At 48.7% G+C, this 18,827-nt stretch overlaps 1 protein-coding gene and 1 pseudogene across 1 annotated transcript in view; both read right to left on the bottom strand.

The window, feature by feature from the left end:
• slc6a7 (solute carrier family 6 member 7) overlaps window positions 1-12,602 on the bottom strand; it is an 86,792-nt gene extending 74,190 nt beyond the window's left edge. The window contains exon 1 of the mRNA XM_070891678.1: window positions 12,279-12,602. Within this exon, the coding sequence (XP_070747779.1) occupies window positions 12,279-12,362 (84 nt within the window). The 5' untranslated portion in view covers window positions 12,363-12,602. The remainder of the gene's footprint in view (window positions 1-12,278) is intronic.
• A 3,834-nt stretch (window positions 12,603-16,436) lies between these two features.
• Window positions 16,437-16,667, bottom strand: LOC139275440 (U2 spliceosomal RNA; annotated as a pseudogene).
• Window positions 16,668-18,827: the final 2,160 nt, after the last annotated feature.

Genomic DNA, 18,827 nt, shown 5'->3' with positions numbered 1-18,827 from the left:
GGCAATATACTCTCCCGGAGGGGCGGGGCACGCACTGGACCCAGTTACTGCAGACGGGGTCTGACCTGAGCTCTGTACAGCTGGAACATCTGGCCCCCTCCCCTGTTGTATCCCAGCCCCCTCGATATAAAGGGCAACATTCCATTAGCCTATTTCATTATCTTTTTACCTGTCCACTCGCTTTCAGTGATTCCTGTACCTGGACCCCGACTATCCGGCTCCTCCACAGTTCCCAGCTTCTCCGATCGAGCTTTCTCAATTCCATCTGCCACAGTTTTGTTCAGATTATAGTCGCAGCTCCCAGAGTACGGCGCCAACCCAATGCTCTCTTTTTAAAACTTCATTCACGGGATGTGGGCATCGCTGGCAAGGCCGGTATTTATTGCCCATCCCGAATTGCCCCTTGAGAAGGTGGCGGTGAGCCGCCTTCTTGAACCGCTGCAGTCCGTGTGGTGAAGGTGCTCCCACAGTGCTGTTAGGGAGGGAGTTCCAGGATTGTGACCCAGCGACGATGAAGGAACGGCCGATATATTCCCAAGTCGGGATGGTGTGTGACTGGGAGGGGAACGTGGAGGTGGTGGTGTTCCCATGCGCCTGCTGCCCTTGTCCTTCTAGGGGGTAGAGGTCGCGGGTTTGGGAGGTGCTGCCGAAGAAGCCTTGGCGAGTTGCTGCAGTGCATCTTGTAGATGGTACACACTGCAGCCAGGGGGCGCCGGTGGTGGAGGGAGTGAGTGTTGAAGGTGGTGGATGGGGTGACGATCAAGCGGCTGCTTTGTCCTTGGTTTGGCTGACAGGATAGCGAGCGCTGAACTGAGCCAATCTGTACACTACGCAGCAGATGTTTAAGCCAAACCCGACAACTCTCACACAGGAACATCGGAACAGGAGGAGGCCATTCAGCCCCCCGAGCCTGTTCTGCCATTCAGTGAGATCCTGGCTGATCGCCAAATCTATCCCTTAATACCTTTGGTTAACAAAAAGCTATCAATTTCCGATGAAAAATGAACAACTGACCCAGCATCAACTGCCGTTTGTGGAAGAGAGTTCCAAACTCCTACCGCCCTGTGTGTGTACAAGTGTTTCCGAATTTCACTCCTGAAAGGTCTGGATTGAATTTTAAGGTTATGGTCCTTGAATCCCCAACCAGCGGGAATAGTCTCGCTCTATCTACCCTCTCTGTTCCCCTTAATATCCTGAAAACTTCGATCAGAACGCCCCTTAACCGTCTAAATTCCAGGGAATACATCCCTAGTTTGTGTCATCTCTCCTTGTAATGTAACCCCTGGAGTCCAGGTACTATGCATTTTTTAAATCATCTCCTCTTGCACTTTTAACAATCTATCTCCTTTTTGATAAATCTCCTTCTTTCTCTGCTGATGATGCTGTTGCACAGTTCCACAGGCACTGGTGGATTTTGGTCGCGCCCCCTCCATTCTTCAAAAACCCGAGTCCAGAGACTGAACATTAACAGGCTGCTGAACTGTGGAGGGCAGCACAACTGAGCCCAGTCCTGTCCCCACCAACACAGGGACCCTTCAGCAACCAGCACAACCGCCAAGTATTTTTATTTGTTCTTTGATTGTGGGCAACACTTCGTGGTCCATCTCTGAGTGTCTTGCTAGGTCACTCCACAGCACATTTATACTCAACGATGTAATGTGGGACTGGAGTCACATATGGACCAGGACAAGCAAAGAAAGAACACAGAAACATAGAAAATAGGTGCAGGAGTAGGCCATTCGGCCCTTCGAGCCTGCACCATCATTCAATATGATCAAGGCTGATCATGCAACTTCAATACCCCATTCCTGCTTTCTCTCCATACCCCTTGATCCCTTTAGCCGTAAGGGCCACATCTAACTCCCTTTTGAATATATCTAACGAACTGGCCTCAACAACTCTCTGTGGGAGAGAATTCCACAGGTTCACCACTCTCTGGGTGAAGAAGTTTCTCCTCATCTCAGTCCTAAATCGCTTACCCCTTATCCTTAGACTGTGTCCCTTGGTTCTGGACTTCCCCAACATCGGGAACATTCTTCCTGCATCTAACCTGTCCAGTCCCGTCAGAATTTTATATGATTCTATGAGGTCCCCTCTCATTCTTCTAAATTCCAGTGAATATAAGCCCAGTCGATCCAGTCTTTCTTCATATGTCAGTCCTGCCATTCCGGGAATCAGTCTGGTGAACCTTCGCTGCACTCCCTCAATAGCAAGAACGTCCTTCCTCAGATTAGGAGACCAAAACTGAACACACTATTCTAGGTGTGGCCTCACCAAGGCCCTGTACAACTGCAGTAAGACCTCCCTGCTCCTATACTCAAATCCCTAGCTATGAAGGCCAACATACCATTTGCCTTCTTCACCGCCTGCTGTAGATCGTGGGTTCAAGTCCCACTCCAGATTCTTGAATACAAAAATCTACGCTGACACTCCCAGTGCAATACTGAGGGAGCTCTCTCTCTCTCTCGCTCTCTCTTAGGCAGGCCCTCGGAGTCGAGGATGACTTGCTTCCACACGAGAAATGAGTTCTCACGTGGTTGATGCGGGACCTACAGTCTCTGTCACGGGTGGGACAGACAGTGGGAGGGACCGGTGGGAACCTGGGTTGCCGCACGCTCCTTCCGCTGACAACGCGTGGCTTCAGCTTGCTCTCGGCGTAGAGACTCAAGGTGTTCAGCACCTTCCCGGATGCTTTTCCTCCACTTTGTACCGTCTTGGGCCTGGGATTCCCAGGTGTCGGTGGGGATGTTTTCAAGGACACTTTGAAGGTGTTGTTGAAGCGTTTCCTGAGGGAGCGCCGCACTGTCGGAGGGGCAGTACTGAGGGAGCGCCGCACTGTCGGAGGGGCAGTACTGAGGGAGCGCCGCACTGTCGGAGGGGCAGTACTGAGGGAGCGCCGCACTGTCGGAGGGGCAGTACTGAGGGAGCGCCGCACTGTCGGAGGGGCAGTACTGAGGGAGTGCCGCACTGTCAGAGGGGCAGTACTGAGGGAGTGCCGCACTGTCGGAGGGGCAGTACTGAGGGAGCGCCGCACTGTCGGAGGGGCAGTACTGAGGGAGTGCCGCACTGTCGGAGGGGCAGTGTAGAGGGAGCGCCGCACTGTCGGAGGGGCAGTACTGAGGGAGCGCTGCACTGTCGGAGGGGCAGTACTGAGGGAGTGCCGCACTGTCAGAGGGGCAGTACTGAGGGAGCGCTGCACTGTCGGAGGGGAAGTACTGAGGGAGCGCCGCACTGTCGTAGGTGCAGTACTGAGGGAGTGCCGCACTGTCGGAGGGGCAGTACTGAGGGAGTGCCGCACTGTCAGAGGGGCAGTACTGAGGGAGCGCCGCACTGTCGGAGGGGCAGTACTGAGGGAGTGCCGCACTGTCGGAGGGGCAGTACTGAGGGAGTGCCGCACTGTCAGAGGGGCAGTACTGAGGGAGCGCCGCACTGTCGTAGGTGCAGTACTGAGGGAGCGCCGCACTGTCGGAGGGGCAGTACTGAGGGAGCGCCGCACTGTCGTAGGGGCAATCTTTCGGATCAGACATAAAACTGTGGTCCCATCTGCCCCGACAGGTGGATGTAAAAGATCAAGTTATCACATTGCTGTTTGAGGGAGCTTTCTGTGCGCAAATTACCTGCCGCGTTTCCCACATTGCAACAGTGATAACTTAAAAAACAGTACTTAATTGGCTGTAAAATGCTTTAGGATGTCTGGTGGTCATGAAAGTCTTTCTAAATTTTCTTATTTATATAAAAGCGCCTTTAACAATCTCAGAACGTCCCAAATGTTTTACAGCCAATGAAGTACTTTTCGAAGTGTAGTCACTTGTAATTTAGGAAATGCGGCAGAGTATTTGCACACAGCAAGCTCCCACAAACAACATGATAATTACCAAATCATCTGAGTTAGTGATGTTGGTTGAGAGATAAATATTGGCCCCAGGAAAACGGGAATCCGTTCAACCTCCGCTGCCTCCAGACCAGATCCAAGGTTGTCCCATCCTCCGTCATCGAGTTACAGTATGCAGACGACGCTTGCGTCTACGCACACTCGGAGGCCGAACTCCAAGCCACCGTCAACACCTTCACTGAGGCGTACGAGAGCATGGACCTTACACCAGACAAATGTCCTCTACCAATCTTACCCACCAGACAGCACTGCCCCCCGGTCATCAAAATCCACAACGAGGTCTTGGACAACGTGGACCATTTTCCATGTCTCGGGAGCCTACTGTCAACAAGGGCAGAAATCAACGACAAGGTCCAATACCGCCTCCAGTGTGCCAGAGTAGCCTTCGGTCGCCTGAGGAAGAGAGTGTTTGAAGACCAGGACCTCAAACCCGGCACCAAGCTCATGGTCTACAGGGCAGTAGTTAAACCCGCCCTCCTGTATGGCTCAGAGACGTGGACCATGTACATCATCATCATCATAGGCAGTCCCTCGGAATCGAGGAAGACTTGCTTCCACTCTTAAAATATGTCCTTAGGTGGCTGAACAGTCTGATACGAGAAGCACACAGTCTCTGACAAAGGTGGGACAGATAGTCGTTGAGGGAAAGGGTGGGTGGGGAGTCTGGTTTGCCGCACGCTCCTTCCGCTGCCTGCGCTTGCTTTCTGCATGCTCTCGGCGACGAGACTCGAGGTGCTCAGCGCCCTCCCGGATGCTCTTCCTCCACTTAGGGCAGTCTTTGGCCAGGGACTCCCAGGTGTCGGTGGAGATGTTGCATTTTATCAGGGAGGCTTTGACGGTGTCCCTGTAACATTTCCTCTGCTCACCTTTGGCTCGTTTGCCGTGAAGGAGTTCCGAGTAGAGCGCTTGCTTTGGGAGTCTTGTGTCGGGCATGCGAACAATGTGGTCTGCCCAGCGAAGCTGATTAAGTGCGGTCAGTGCTTCAATACTGGGGATGTTGGCCTGGTCGAGGATGCTAATGTTGGTGCGTCTGTCCTCCCAGGGGATTTGTAGGATCTTGCGGCTACATCGTTGGTGATATTTCTCCAGCGACTTGAGGTGTCTACTGTACATGGTCCATGTCTCTGAGCCATACAGGAGGGCGGGTATCACTACAGCCCTGTAGACCATGAGCTTGGTGGCAGTTTTGAGGGTCTGGTCTTCAAACACTCCTTTCCTCAGACTATGTACAGCAGGCACCTCAAAGCGTAGGAGAAGTACCACCAATGCTGCCTCCACAAGATCGTGCAAATCCATTGGCAGGATAGGCGCACCATATAAGAACATAAGAATTAGGAACAGGAGTAGGCCATCTAGCCCCTCGAGCCTGCTCCGCCATTCAACAAGATCATGGCTGATCTGGCCGTGGACTCAACTCCACTTACCCGCCCGCTCCCCATAACCCTTAATTGGTTAAAAATCTATCTATCTGGTGATTTGAATATATTCAATGAGCTAGCCTCAGCTGCTTCCTTGGGCAAAGAATTCCACAGATTCACAACCCTCTGGGAGAAGAAATTCCTTCTCAACTCGGTTTTAAATTGGCTCCCCCTGTATTTTGAGGCTGTGCCCCCTAGTTCTAGTCTCCCCGACCAGTGGAAACAACCTCTCTGCCTCTATCTTTTCTATCCCTTTCATTATTTTAAATGTTTCTATAAGATCACCCCTCATCCTTCTGAACTCCAATGAGTAAAGACCCAGTCTGCTCAATCTATCATCATAAGGTAACCCCCTCATCTCCAGAATCAGCCTAGTGAATCGTCTCTGTACCCCCTCCAAAGCTAGTATATCCTTCCTTAAGTAAGGTGACCAAAACTGCACGCAGTACTCCAGGTGTGGCCTCACCAATACCCTGTACAGTTGCAGCAGGACCTCCCTGCTTTTGTACTCCATCCCTCTCGAAATGAAGGCCAACATTCCATTTGCCTTCCTGATTACCTGCTGCACCTGCAAACTAACTTTTTTTTGGGATTCATGCACAAGGACCCAAAAAGAGTTTCATGCACAAGGACCCCCAGGTCCCTCTGCACCTCAGCATGTTGTAATTTCTCCCCATTCAAATAATATTCCCTTTTACTGTTTTTTTTTCCAAGGTGGATGACCTCATATTTTCCGTCATTGTATTCCATCTGCAAAACCTTAGCCCATTCGCTTAACCTATCTAAATCTCCTTGCAGCCTCTCTGTGTCCTCTACACAACCCGCTTTCCCACTAATCTTTGTGTCGTCTGCAAATTTTGTTACACTACACTCTGTCCCCTCTTCCAGGTCATCTATGTATATTGTAAACAATTGTGGTCCCAGCACCGATCCCTGTGGCACACCACTAACCACCGATTTCCAACCCGAAAAGAACCCATTTATCCCGACTCTCTGCTTTCTGTTAGCCAGCCAATTCTCGATCCATGCTAATACATTTCCTCTGACTCCGCGTACCTTTATCTTCTGCAGTAACCTTTTGTGTGGCACCTTATCGAATGCCTCTTGGAAATCTAAATACACCACATCCATCGGTACACCTCTATCCACCATGCTCATTATATCCTCAAAGAATTCCAGTAAATTAGTTAAACATGATTTCCCCTTCATGAATCCATGTTGCGTCTGCTTGATTGCACTATTCCTATCTAGATGTCCCGCTATTTCTTCCTTAATGATAGCTTGAAGCATTTTCCCCACTAAAGATGTTAAACTAACTGGCCTATAGTTACCTGCCTTTTGTCTGCCCCCTTTTTTAAACAGAGGCGTTACATAAGCTGCTTTCCAATCCGCTGGTACCTCCCCAGAGTCCAGAGAATTTTGGTAGATTATAACGAATGCATCTGCTATAACTTCCGCCATCTCTTTTAATACCCTGGGATGCATTTCATCAGGACCAGGGGACTTGTCTACCTTGAGTCCCATTAGCCTGTCCAGCACTATCCCCCTAGTGATAGTGATTGTCTCAAGGTCCTCCCTTCCAACATTCCTGTGACCAGCAATTTTTGGCATGGTTTTTGTGTCTTCCGCTGTGAAGACCGAAGCAAAATAATTGTTTAAGGTCTCAGCCATTTCCACATTTCCCATTATTAAATCCCCCTTCTCATCTTCTAAGGGACCAACATTTACTTTAGTCACTCTTTTCCATTTTATATATCGGTAAAAGCTTTTACTATCTGTTTTTATGTTTTGCGCAAGTTTACTTTCGAAATCTATCTTTCCTTTCTTTATTGCTTTCTTAGTCATTCTTTGTTGTCGTTTAAAATGTTCCCAATCTTCTTGTTTCCCACTAACCTTGGCCACCTTATACGCATTGGTTTTTAATTTGATATTCTCCTTTATTTCCTTGGTTATCCATGGCTGGTTATCCCTTCTCTTCCCACCCTTCTTTTTCACTGGAATATATTTTTGTTGAGCACTATGAAAGAGCTCCTTAAAAGTCCTCCACTATTCCTCAATTGTGCCACCGTTTAGTCTGTGTTCCCAGTCTACTTTAGCCAACTCTGCCCTCATCCCACTGTAGTCCCCTTTGTTTAAGCATAGTACGCTCGTTTGAGACACTACTTCCTCACCCTCAATCTGTATTACAAATTCAACCAATGTGTGATCATTCATCCGAGAGGATCTTTTACTAGGAGATCGTTTATTATTCCTGTCTCATTACACAGGACCAGATCTAAGATAGCTTGTTCCCTTGTAGGTTCTGTAACATACTGTTCTAAGAAACAATCCCATATGCATTCTATGAATTCCTCCTCAAGGCTACCCCGTGCGATTTGATTTGACCAATCGATATGTAGGTTAAAATCCCCCATGATTACTGCCGTTCCTTTTTCACCTGCCTCCATTATTCCCTTGATTATTGTCTGCCCCACCGTGAAGTTATTATTTGGGGGTCTATAAACTACGCCCACCAGTGACTTTTTCCCCTTACTATCTCTAATCTCCACCCACAATGATTCAACATTTTGTTTCTTAGAGCCAATATCGTCTCTCACAACTGCCCTGATATCATCCCTTATTAACAGAGCTACCCCACCTCCTTTCCCTTCTTGCCTATCTTTCCGAATCGTCAGATACCCCTGTATGTTTAATTCCCAGTCTTGGCCACCCTGCAACCACGTTTCTGTAATTGCCACCAAATCATACCCATTTGTAATGATTTGTGCCATCAACTCATTTACTTTCTTTCGAATGCTGCGTGCATTTAGGTAGAATGTTTTAATACTAGTTTTTAAACCATGATTTTTAGTTTTGACCCCTCCTGCAGCCCCTTTATATTCTTACATATTGTCCCTTCCTATCACCTTGTGGTTTACACTTATCCCTGTGCTACTCTGCTCTGTTGCCTCCTGCCTTTTGCATTCTTTCTTGGGGTCCTGTTCATCTGAGCTCTCACCCACTCTAACTAGCTCAGAGCCCTCTCCTGGGTTCTGAATACTCCTCGCATTGAGGCACCGAGCTTTCAGGCTTGCCTTTTTATTACACTTTGACCCTTTAAAATTTTGCTGTACAGTGGCCCTTTTTGTTTTTTGCCTTGGGTTTCTCTGCCCTCCACTTTTACTCATCTCCTTTCTGTCTTTTGCTTCTGTCTCCTTTTTGTTTCCCTCTATCTCCCTGCATTGGTTCCCATCCCCCTGCCATATTAGTTTAACTCCTCCCCAACAGCACTAGCAAACACTCCCCCTAGGACATTGGTTCCGGTCCTGCCCAGGTGCAGACCGTCCGGTTTGTACTGGTCCCACCTCCCCCAGAACCGGTTCCAATGCCCCAGGAATTTGAATCCCTCCCTGCTGCACCACTGCTCAAGCCACGTATTCATCTGAGCTATCCTGCGATCCCTACTCTGACTAGCACGTGGTACTGGTAGCAATCCTGAGATTACTACTTTTGAGGTCCTACGTTTTAATTTAGCTCCTAGCTCCTTTAATTCGTCTCGTAGGACCTCATCCCTTTTTTTAAATCTATATTGTTGGTACCAAGGTGCACCACGACAACTGGCTGTTCACCCTCCCTTTTCAGAATGTCCTGCACCCGCTCCAAGACATCCTTGACCCTTGCACCAGGGAGGCAACATACCATCCTGGAGTCTTGGTTGCGGCCGTAGAAACGCCTATCTATTCCCCTTACAATTGAATCCCCTATCACTATCGCTCTCCCACTCTTTTTCCTGCCCTCCTGTGCAGCAGAGCCAGCCATGGTGCCATAAACTTGGTTGCTGCTGCCCTCCCCTGATGAGTCATCCCCCTCAACAGTACTCAAAGCGGTGTATCTGGGGGATGACCACAGGGAACCCCTGCACTACCTTCCTTGCACTGCTCTTCCTGCTGGTCACCCATTCCCTATCTGGCTGTGGACCCTTCACCTGCGGTAAGACCAACTCACTACACGTGTTACTCACGTCATTCTCAGCATCGTGGATGCTCCAGAGTGAATCCACCCTCAGCTCCAAATCCGCAACGCGGTCCGTCAGGAGCTGGAGGCGGATACACTTCCCGCACATGTAGTCGTCAGGGAACGTCCGTGTTCTCACTCAGGCCAACATCCCCAGCATCGAAGCACTGACCACACTCAACCAGACCCGTTGGGCGGGCCACATTGTCCGCATGCCAGTCACGAGACTCCCAAAACAAGCGCTCTACTCGGAATTCCTATACGGCAAGTGAGCCCCAGGTGGGCAGAGGAAACTTTTCAAGGACACCCTCAAAGCCTCCCTGATAAAGTGCAACATCCCCACCGACACCTGGGAGTCCCTGGCCCAAGATTGCTCAAAGTGGAGGAAGAGCATCCGGGAGGGCAAAACCTGTGACAGAGACTGTAGGTCCTGCATTGGACTCTTCAGTCCCCTGAGAACTCACTTTTAGCGTGGAGTCAAGTCATTCTCGACTCCGAGGAACTGCCTAAGATTGGCCCAGGACATCAGGGAGAACTCCCCTGCTCTTCTTCAAAAAGTGTCATGGGATCTTTTACATCCACCTGAGAAGACATATGAGGCCTCGGTCTAACGTCTCATCCGAAAGACCTCCGTCAGTGCTGCGCTCCCTCAGTATTCGTTTAACCGAGGCTCCGTCTGCTCTCTGAGGCGTACGTAAAAGATCCCATGGCCACTATTTCGAAGAAGAGTAGGGGGAGTTCTCCGCAGTGTCCTAGCCAATATTTATCCCTCAACCACCACCACTTAAGAAAACAGATTACCTGGTCATTTATGTTCCCAATGTTGGGGAAGTCCAGAACCAGGGGACACAGTCTAAGGATAAGGGGTAAGCCATTTAGGACCGAGATGAGGAGGAATTTCTTCACCCAGAGAGAGGTGAACCTGTGGAATTCTCTACCACAGAAAGTTGTTGAGGCCAATTCACTAAATATATTCAAAAAGGAGTTAGATGAAGTCCTTACTACTAGGGGGATCAAGGGGTATGGTGAGAAAGCAGGAATGGGGTACTGAAGTTGCATGTTCAGCCATGAACTCATTGAATGGCGGTGCAGGCTAGAAGGGCCGAATGGCCTACTCCTGCACCTATTTTCTATGTTTCTATTGTTACACTGCTGGTTGTGGGAGCTTGCTGCACGGAATTACAACCAGAACTGTGACGTCAGCAAGGTCCAGGTCGGTGATTGGAGTGTGGGCAGGTACACAGGAGCGGCGAGAGACTGTGGAGGGATGTGATGGGGGCCCTGGAGATGCGTGAGTTCAGGGCCAGGGGCCCAGGGGCAGCACGGGCCCAGCCCACACTGCGATATGTGCGCACTAGGTCTGTGCAGCAGAGCTGGTCTCCAGTTGTCTTGGGTAATCCTTGCCACTGGACCAAGACCTAGCTCTGTCAAGCCCGTGTGGTGGCTGGTGTGCAACGGTCACACCACGTTAAAAAAATCCACGCACAGGCATCTTCCACCCTTCAGGATGTAGTTCGGGATCTGGAATATTAGGTCCTTCATTGAAACACCTGTGAACGCATCCCTTTTTGGCGTGGAAGCAAGTCATCCTCGCTTCGAGGGACTGCCTATGATGATGATGACAACGAGAATTCCAAGAAGTACTTCATTGGTTGTCAAATATTTTGGGCCATCCTGGGGCTGTGAATGTTGTGATCAGGAACGCACTGCCTGAAAGGGCAGCCGGAAGCAGATTCAATAGTAACTTTCAAAAGGAGGATTGGATAAATACTTGAAAATAATGTTTTTTTTTTAAACAGGACTATGGGGAAAGAGCGGGGAGTGGGACTGATTGGATCGCTCTCTCACAGAGCGGGCACAGGCTCGATGGGCCGAATGGCCCCCTTCTGTGCTGTGTCGCTCTATGATTGTATAAAGCCAGGTGTTTCTTTCTCTGGTGAGCAAATTCCAGCCGCAGGCATGTGCTGATGCAAGGTCACCTGCTTGTTCCTACTAGTTACTGAAAATGAGATTAGTGTTCCTTTTCTCATGCATAGGAATGAGCACGGGCCAGTGATCAGACCGGTTCACATTCACAACTTCAATCGCACCCGGTGAGTCACTACCTGTGACGTGTCCCCCAAACACGTTTTGTAAACCCGCCCTGATCATCCTGCAGTCATTAAATGCTAAACCACAGGCGAGGAGGTAAACGAGTCCTCTGTGCGTGACGAGCAATGGTGATCAGCCGTTCCCCCCCCGCCAACACCAGCCACTTCACCCCCTACCCCTCCAATAGCGAGTTAGCACCCTCTAAAACTGCAACACAGCTTCTGTCAAAGCCCCTCCCTCTCTGCATTGCAAATACCCCCGGGGTTATTGTTTCTGCCTCCCTCACTGCACTCTTCCAAACAGTTCCCAGCAAAGACACTGCTGCTGCAATATACGTCTGACCAATCGCCAGTCACGCCCTGCTTCCTTAACCTGTTTACAAGTGATCCTCGAACTGACTGAATGTTGATGGGAGTCAGCACGATTCAAGGCAGACTGAGCAAACACACACCCTCTCCCTCTCCTCTCCATTACCCTCTCCCTCCCTCCCCCCATCACTCTCTCGCTCTCTCTCCTCCCTCCTCCATCCGCTCTCCCTACCCCCCTCCATCACTCTCTCCCCCTCCATCACTATCTCCTCTTCCCCCTCTTTCTCTCCCTCTCCCTGCCCCCTACATCACTCTCTCCCCCCTTGCTCTCCCTGCCCCCTCCATCACTCTCTCCCTCTCCCCCCCGCCCCCCTCCCTCTCTCTCTCCCCCTGCCCCCCTCCATCACTCTCTCCCTCCCTCGTCCCTCTCCCTTCCTCGTCCCTCTCCTCTCCCCCTCCTCCATCTCCCTTGCCCACCTCCTCTCCCACCCCCTGTTCCTCTCCTCTCCCCCTCCCCCCATCTCCATCTACCTTGACAACCCCGTCTCCCTCCCTCCCTCCCCGTTTCCCTCTCACCTGTTGAGCTCCTGATGGTTTGATTTCCTGGCTGATGCTGTCTGTGTTCTTCATGTAACTGGCCCATTTTTCAAGAAGCCTCATTTAGAACGTCTGTGAGTTGCTCCCGTTTGACATCAAAGAGATAAATAAGATGGAGGTGGAGGGGGGAACAGAATCCACAGGTAGAGCCAGAGAGTGTGATGGTGACAGGAAACTACACCCAGCACCAACCAGACACTGATAACACTGTCTCACCTGTAAATCGATCCCACACCTGTCTCCACGGAGACAGTAATAAACACCTGGAGGCCACTGTGTTTATCACAGGTATTATAATGCAAAGCAGGAGAGGGCGGAACTGCTTTTACAACAACTCTTCTGCATTAGTTATATGTTTGGAGTCTATCGAACATTTTAATTCTGTAGCAGGAGGGCGAAAATACAAAACACACAAAATAACAGTATGTTCACCGAAATGGAATCGTTTAAAAACAGGAGGAGGCCATTCACCCCTAGAGTCCCACTCCCGAGTCCTTGCACAAAATCAAGGCTGACACTTTCAGTACAGTATTGGGGGAGCACTGCACTGTCGGAGGGGCAGTACTGAGAGAGCGCCGCACTGTCGGAGGGGCAGTACTGAGGGAGCACCGCACTGTCGGAGGGGCAGTACTGAGGGAGTGTCGCACTGTCGGAGGGGCAGTACTGAGGGAGTGTCGCACTGTCGGAGGGGCAGTACTGAGGGAGCGCCGCACTGTCGGAGGGGCAGTACTGAGGGAGCGCTGCACTGTCGGAGGGGCAGTACTGAGGGAGCGCCGCACTGTCGGAGGGGCATTACTGAGGGAGCGCTGCACTGTCGGAGGGGCAGTACTGAGGGAGTGCTGCACTGTCGGAGGGGCGGTACTGAGGGAGCTCTGCACTGTTGGTTGGTGGAGGATGGTGCTGTCGACCGTGTCAAAGCTGCAGAGAAGTCAAGAAGTTGGCTAAAACTACTGAAACAGGTCATTGCGCTCATTTGCTGATTGTCAGGATCTTGCTGCATGCAAATTGGCTAATGTTCCCCACATCACAACACTTCAAAAGTATTTAATTGGCTGTGCCCTTTCTTATTTCTGAAAAGTATTCAGAAAGTGAGATAGAATCATACAGCACAGGAGGAGGCCATTCGGCCCATCGAGCCTGTGCCGGCTCTGTGAGAGAGCGATCCAATCAGTCCCACTCCCCCCGCTCTTTCCCCACAGCAAGGCAAATTTCTCCTTTTCAAGTATTGCAATTCTTGCTATTGAGGGAGTGCAGCGAAGGTTCACCAGACTGATTCTGACGGGATTGGACAGGTTAGATGTAGGAAGAATGTTCCCGATGTTGGGGAAGTCCAGAACCAGGGGTCACAGTCTAAGGATAAGGGGTAAGCCATTTAGCACCGAGATGAGGAGAAATTTCTTCACTCAGAGAGTTGTTAACCTGTGGAATTGTCTACCGCAGAGAGTTGTTGAGGCTAGTTCGTTAGATATATTCAAGAGGGAGTTAGATACGGCCCTTATGGCTAAAGTGATCAAGGGGTATGGAGAAAAAGCAGGAAAGGGGTACTGAGGTGGATGATCAGCCATGATCTTATTGAATGGTGGTGCAGGCTCAAAGGGCTGAATGGCCTACTCCTGCACCTATTTTCTATGTTTCTATGTTTCTATTCCCGGGATGGCAGGACTGTCATATGAAGAAAGATTGGATCGACTCGGCTTATATTCACTGGAGTTTAGAAGAATGACAGGGGATCTCATAGAAGCATATAAAATTCTGATGGGATTGGACAGGTTAGATGCAGGAAGAATGTTCCCGATGTTGAGGAAGTCCAGAACCAGGGGTCACAGTCTAAAGATAAGGGGTGTTAGATCTCTTAATTTTCAATGAAATGTGAACTCCGGTTGTAGTTTTAACATAACTTTTATTCTGGCAGCAGCAACAAGCTTCTGACTGATTGCCAGTTCTTTTGTCTTACTGAGACCACATGGCCAAAATGGCTGTTCATATACCTGATCAGTTTATAGAAAAGAACGCGCCTTCTTTGACCTTATTGGCTCAATTGCTATTCTGTTAACCTTTAATTGGCTCACTACCAAAGGTCCTAAAATGTCAAGTTGATTGATGACTTAATGCAACATGCTCCCACTCACATAGCAGCTCTGACTGGGAAGTCTGTTTATTCTCACAGCCTATCTGAATGCAGCCTGTTTGAATTCTCTATCAATCCCCCCTTTGATTCTTTCACAAACTGAATCATAAAACATCAGGAATCACTGGTTAAACATTCTACAAAATAATTTCATACATGTTAATAGAGTTTCCTTCTAAAATTTGTTGATGTGTTTTGCCACATGTCCGGACTAGTCGCTTCCACACAAATTTACACCAACCCGAATTCCATCGTGGCCACAATGGAAGTCTGGTTTTAGTAGCTTAATTAACCTTATTCCAATTTAATCCAAATCAATATCTTAATTCAACCAGTAAACAACCTTCCCTTAAGCATAACATACCCCTGTGCCACGTACAGACGGTCTGCTGGGACCTGCAAGGTGTCTCACCTGCGGGACAGCAGCTACAGCCGCCTGGTCGCAACAACATTTAATCAACATAAACAAACAATATAAAAGTAAAATAATTACAACGAATAGAATTAAACCTTCCACCAATGAAGTTCCTATTGAACTTAGCCATTCAGTGGCTCCGCTCCACAAAGTGAATGATGGGGGTTGCTTAAGTTTTTCTACCTCTTTTTGGATATGCTCCGCTAAGTGGGTAATTTCTTCGGAGCTATCTGGGATATATGTGCAACACTCAGTTCCGAGTAGGGTGCAAGTACCTCCCTTTTCAGCCAGGATGTAGTCAAGGGCCAGTCTATTCTGTAGGGCTACTGTGCGGATTGCTACCATTTCTGCATTGATTTTAACGAGGGCCTCTGAGGTATCATTGGCTACTCGTTCCACAACGAATGCCATGTTAATGGATTCCCTTGCCAGTTTGGCGGTCCCATACCTGGGGATCAGAATGGCAAAGAACCTCTCTGTTTCTGTGATAGCTCTCTTAGGACGGTGTAAATGTTCCGACAGTGACTTTATATGATAAATATAAGGCACAATGTAGGCTAAATAGCAGGATCCCATCCAATTCTGGGGCAGCCAAGGGTAGGCCTTGTGACCACACACCCAATAGGTGCCATAATAGGCAATGAATGTTAGCTGTTTCTTTGTCAGCAACACTCCGGGGCCTGTCCAGGCTTTTCCATCTGTTTTATTCAGAATCCCCGTTACATTAAAAACTCCCATGTCGGCCCAGTTTGGACGGTTCCGTGGCTTGATTACATTATAATTCCGGGAGCAGTTACTATGCCCCATATTTTGGCCTCCTTTGATGTTTCTAATCAGACAGACTGATTCCCCCGGTCTTCTATTCCCGTTGTATTAGTGATAACAAAAAATGGGGGCCGTTTGGAATTATTGTACCACGGTTAGTATCCCCCTTCAAAGGTAGTGAGATTGTAACCTGCTGACTTCCATTTACGTGCCCAGGCTTCCGTATTCTGAAACGCATTGCCTGTTTTGTTTTGATTAATTATCCACTCAGCCATTTCCGAGATATTCAAGGGAACTGGCCTCAAGGGAATCCCTCCCTTTGAGTGAATAGGAATATGCGCACACACCCAACAACTAGAAATGTTATCTTGTTTGGCATAAATGTATGACATATATAAAAAGGTATTTACATGTAATTCCCTTGCTACCCTACTATTTCCCTTTGGTGCAGAGGGTCGGCTAGTAAGAAGTAGGCCTATGCCTAGAATACCTACAGTCAGTAATACAGTAAATTTATACATTTTGGCAAAAAGTAATTGTCCTTATTAGGTTTCAGCTTCAGTTACGGGTGCTCGTTTAATGTGTGAGGCGTGGATCCAGGCTTTCTTTCTTTGGACTTTAACAGCTGCCTAGGTGGTCAATAACACTTGGTAAGGTCCCTCGCACTTGGCACTCAAAGGTTCTTTATGTTACTTTTTTTTTAATTTTTTTTTTTAAAATAAATTCGTAGCCAATCGTTTCCAATTCTTTGTCAAGTCACAAACGCCAGAGGTCACCCTGCACCAGTCAAGGATCACTCTGCGCCAATGCTCTTAGCCAAAAGGCCTAGAGCCACTGCACCGTTCCTGGAAGTACTGCAATACCAGGTTCGTGCCATGGAGGTGGATGGGTCAGGTCCCCCACACACCTCCGTGGAGGTGGATGGGTCAAGCCATCCCACCCACCTCCTGTTTACAAAAATGTAAGCATATACCTTCCTGACCAGGGAGAAACCACCCGGAGGTCATGGTGGCTGGTCAGGTTAGTTATGCAGATCTTAGCCAAAAGGCCGAGATTCTTTATGTTACTTTTTCACATACACCCAGACTCCTGGGATCGTCTTCATATTGGATGACTGTGGATGACAGGGGAGGTAATTCTCGCAAATGGCTTTGTAGGGCTGTTGTGGAAACCCTGCGGTAATCGGGTCCAAGTATACTGTTGTCCTTGGACCGTGAAAGCAAACCACTGTCGAACCTCCGGTGCCAGAGGCACCGACCAAAATCCGTTGGCCATATCTATAACCGAGAAATATTTATGTTCCGGTTTGAGGGCATTAAAAATGGTGGAGGGATCTGCGACCAAAGGAGCTTTTTGATCAATACACTGGTTAGCTTTCCTATAATCGACAGTCAAACGCCAAGTCTCATTACATTTTTGAACCGGCCACACGGGACTATTGGAGGAGCTATGTGTTTTAATAAGCACCCCTTGTTTCTCCAATTGCTGAATAACCGGTAAGATTCCCGCGATGGCAGTTGGACTGATGGGATACTGTTTAGTACATGGAGGCTTGGTCCCTGTAAATGCCACAGGCTTCATCTGGAGTAGGCCACAATCGTTCTTATCTTTAGCCCATATCAGGTATTCCTTCAATTCCTTTTTCTTCAAAGTTCTAATTGACCATGTCACCCGACCATCCTCAAAATGCAACGATGAATCTACTTAGATTAGAACATCCATTCCCAAAAGGGGTTGATCTACTGGGCCTATCCAGACCGGCGTGGTTAGTTCATGTGGACCCAGCCCGATAAGTATTGGTGGTGTCCTTTTAATTTCCATTTTATGGCCTCCAACTCCATAGGCTGTACGTGCCCTACCATCCAACGGCAAGGTGTCTCCATATTGTAGGGGTAAGCATTTGAATTCCACCCCTGTGTCTAAAAGACAGTCCACATCCTTATCACCCACCCTCACAGTTATATATAGCCCATCTCCCCTTTGTTGTATTAATGCGAGGAGGGGGGCCAGGGCGGGCTCTAATCGTTTTTTGCTATCCCAAGTAACTCCTTCTATTGTATTGTCAGTCGCTTAAATGCTTCTATAAGGTCGTTATCCTATGACAAGCCCGGCTTGTTGGCTGAATTGTATCCCTGGCTGCGTCCTCTTCCCCGGCCACGACCTTGCTGTTTTGCCCTGCACGTCTTGGCCCAGTGACCTTCTTTCCCATAATAATGACATTTTCCGGGTAATTTTGCTAATGACTGTTTATCGGAATCCTGGGATTTCCATCCCATAGCCTGGACAGCTCGGACTTTAGCTCCCATATCCCGTTCTAATTGGTTACATCGATCCACCAATGCTGCAAAGCTAGTTCCTCTACCTTCCCAGCCCGGTAACACTACCTTAAGCATTTTGGACAGTTCTGGCTTTAGACCTGCCACGAAAGCTGCTTTCAGGGGTCCAAACACTTGTTCATCCATTTCCTCATCCGTATTATTCATACCCGAATGTTCTAGCCACATGCATCTAAACCGCTCGTCATACTCCAGGACCTCCTCTGTTCCTTTCTGTTGGCAGGCTGCAATTTTTCCCCAGTCTCTCTTAGCTGGACTGAAGGCTTGCAGCCAGTGTTTAATCGCCTCCCATCCTGCGTCTAATTCTTGATCATCCTGCCCCAAAGCTTCTTCTACCTTGTCGTGCAATTTTCTTCCCTGTGTTTTTGGCACCATTATGGTCAAAATTTGCACTCCGTCCAAGGGATGAAGATGATATATATTTCTTAAGCGGTCCAATTGGTCCCACTTTTTCACTCCCCCTTTCTTTGGATTGGGCAATTCCTTGGACCATTTATCAATTTTCTCTGGGTCTGCCGGATCATGAACTAAATATTCTCCATACACCCTTTTCCTCGTTTTTTTGGTTCCGCCCTCATCCGCAGTCTCTTCTGATTTGACTACAACTCGTCTTTTTTTAAACGGGGCAAAGCGCACCCCTAATTCTTCATCCTCCTCCGACACTGTATTGTCGAAGGATTCAGAAACCGCATCTATTCCTCGGTCGTGTCTTCGGGTTTGCGCTTTTAATTTATCCAAACATGGGTACCCTGGGAATTGACCGATACATTTTCCTTTTCCTATTACTGTCTCTTGACCTAATAATTTTTTCCATTCTTTAATTTCACCTTTAAGATCTTTAACTTCCACTTCCAACTTTTCATTTTCAAGCTTTTTCTGTCGCA

The sequence above is a fragment of the Pristiophorus japonicus genome, chromosome 10 (assembly GCF_044704955.1).
Source record: "Pristiophorus japonicus isolate sPriJap1 chromosome 10, sPriJap1.hap1, whole genome shotgun sequence".
Lineage (NCBI taxonomy): Eukaryota > Metazoa > Chordata > Chondrichthyes > Pristiophoridae > Pristiophorus > Pristiophorus japonicus.
Note: the sequence above shows the minus strand (reverse complement) of the source record. Positions and strands in the feature narration are given on the sequence as shown.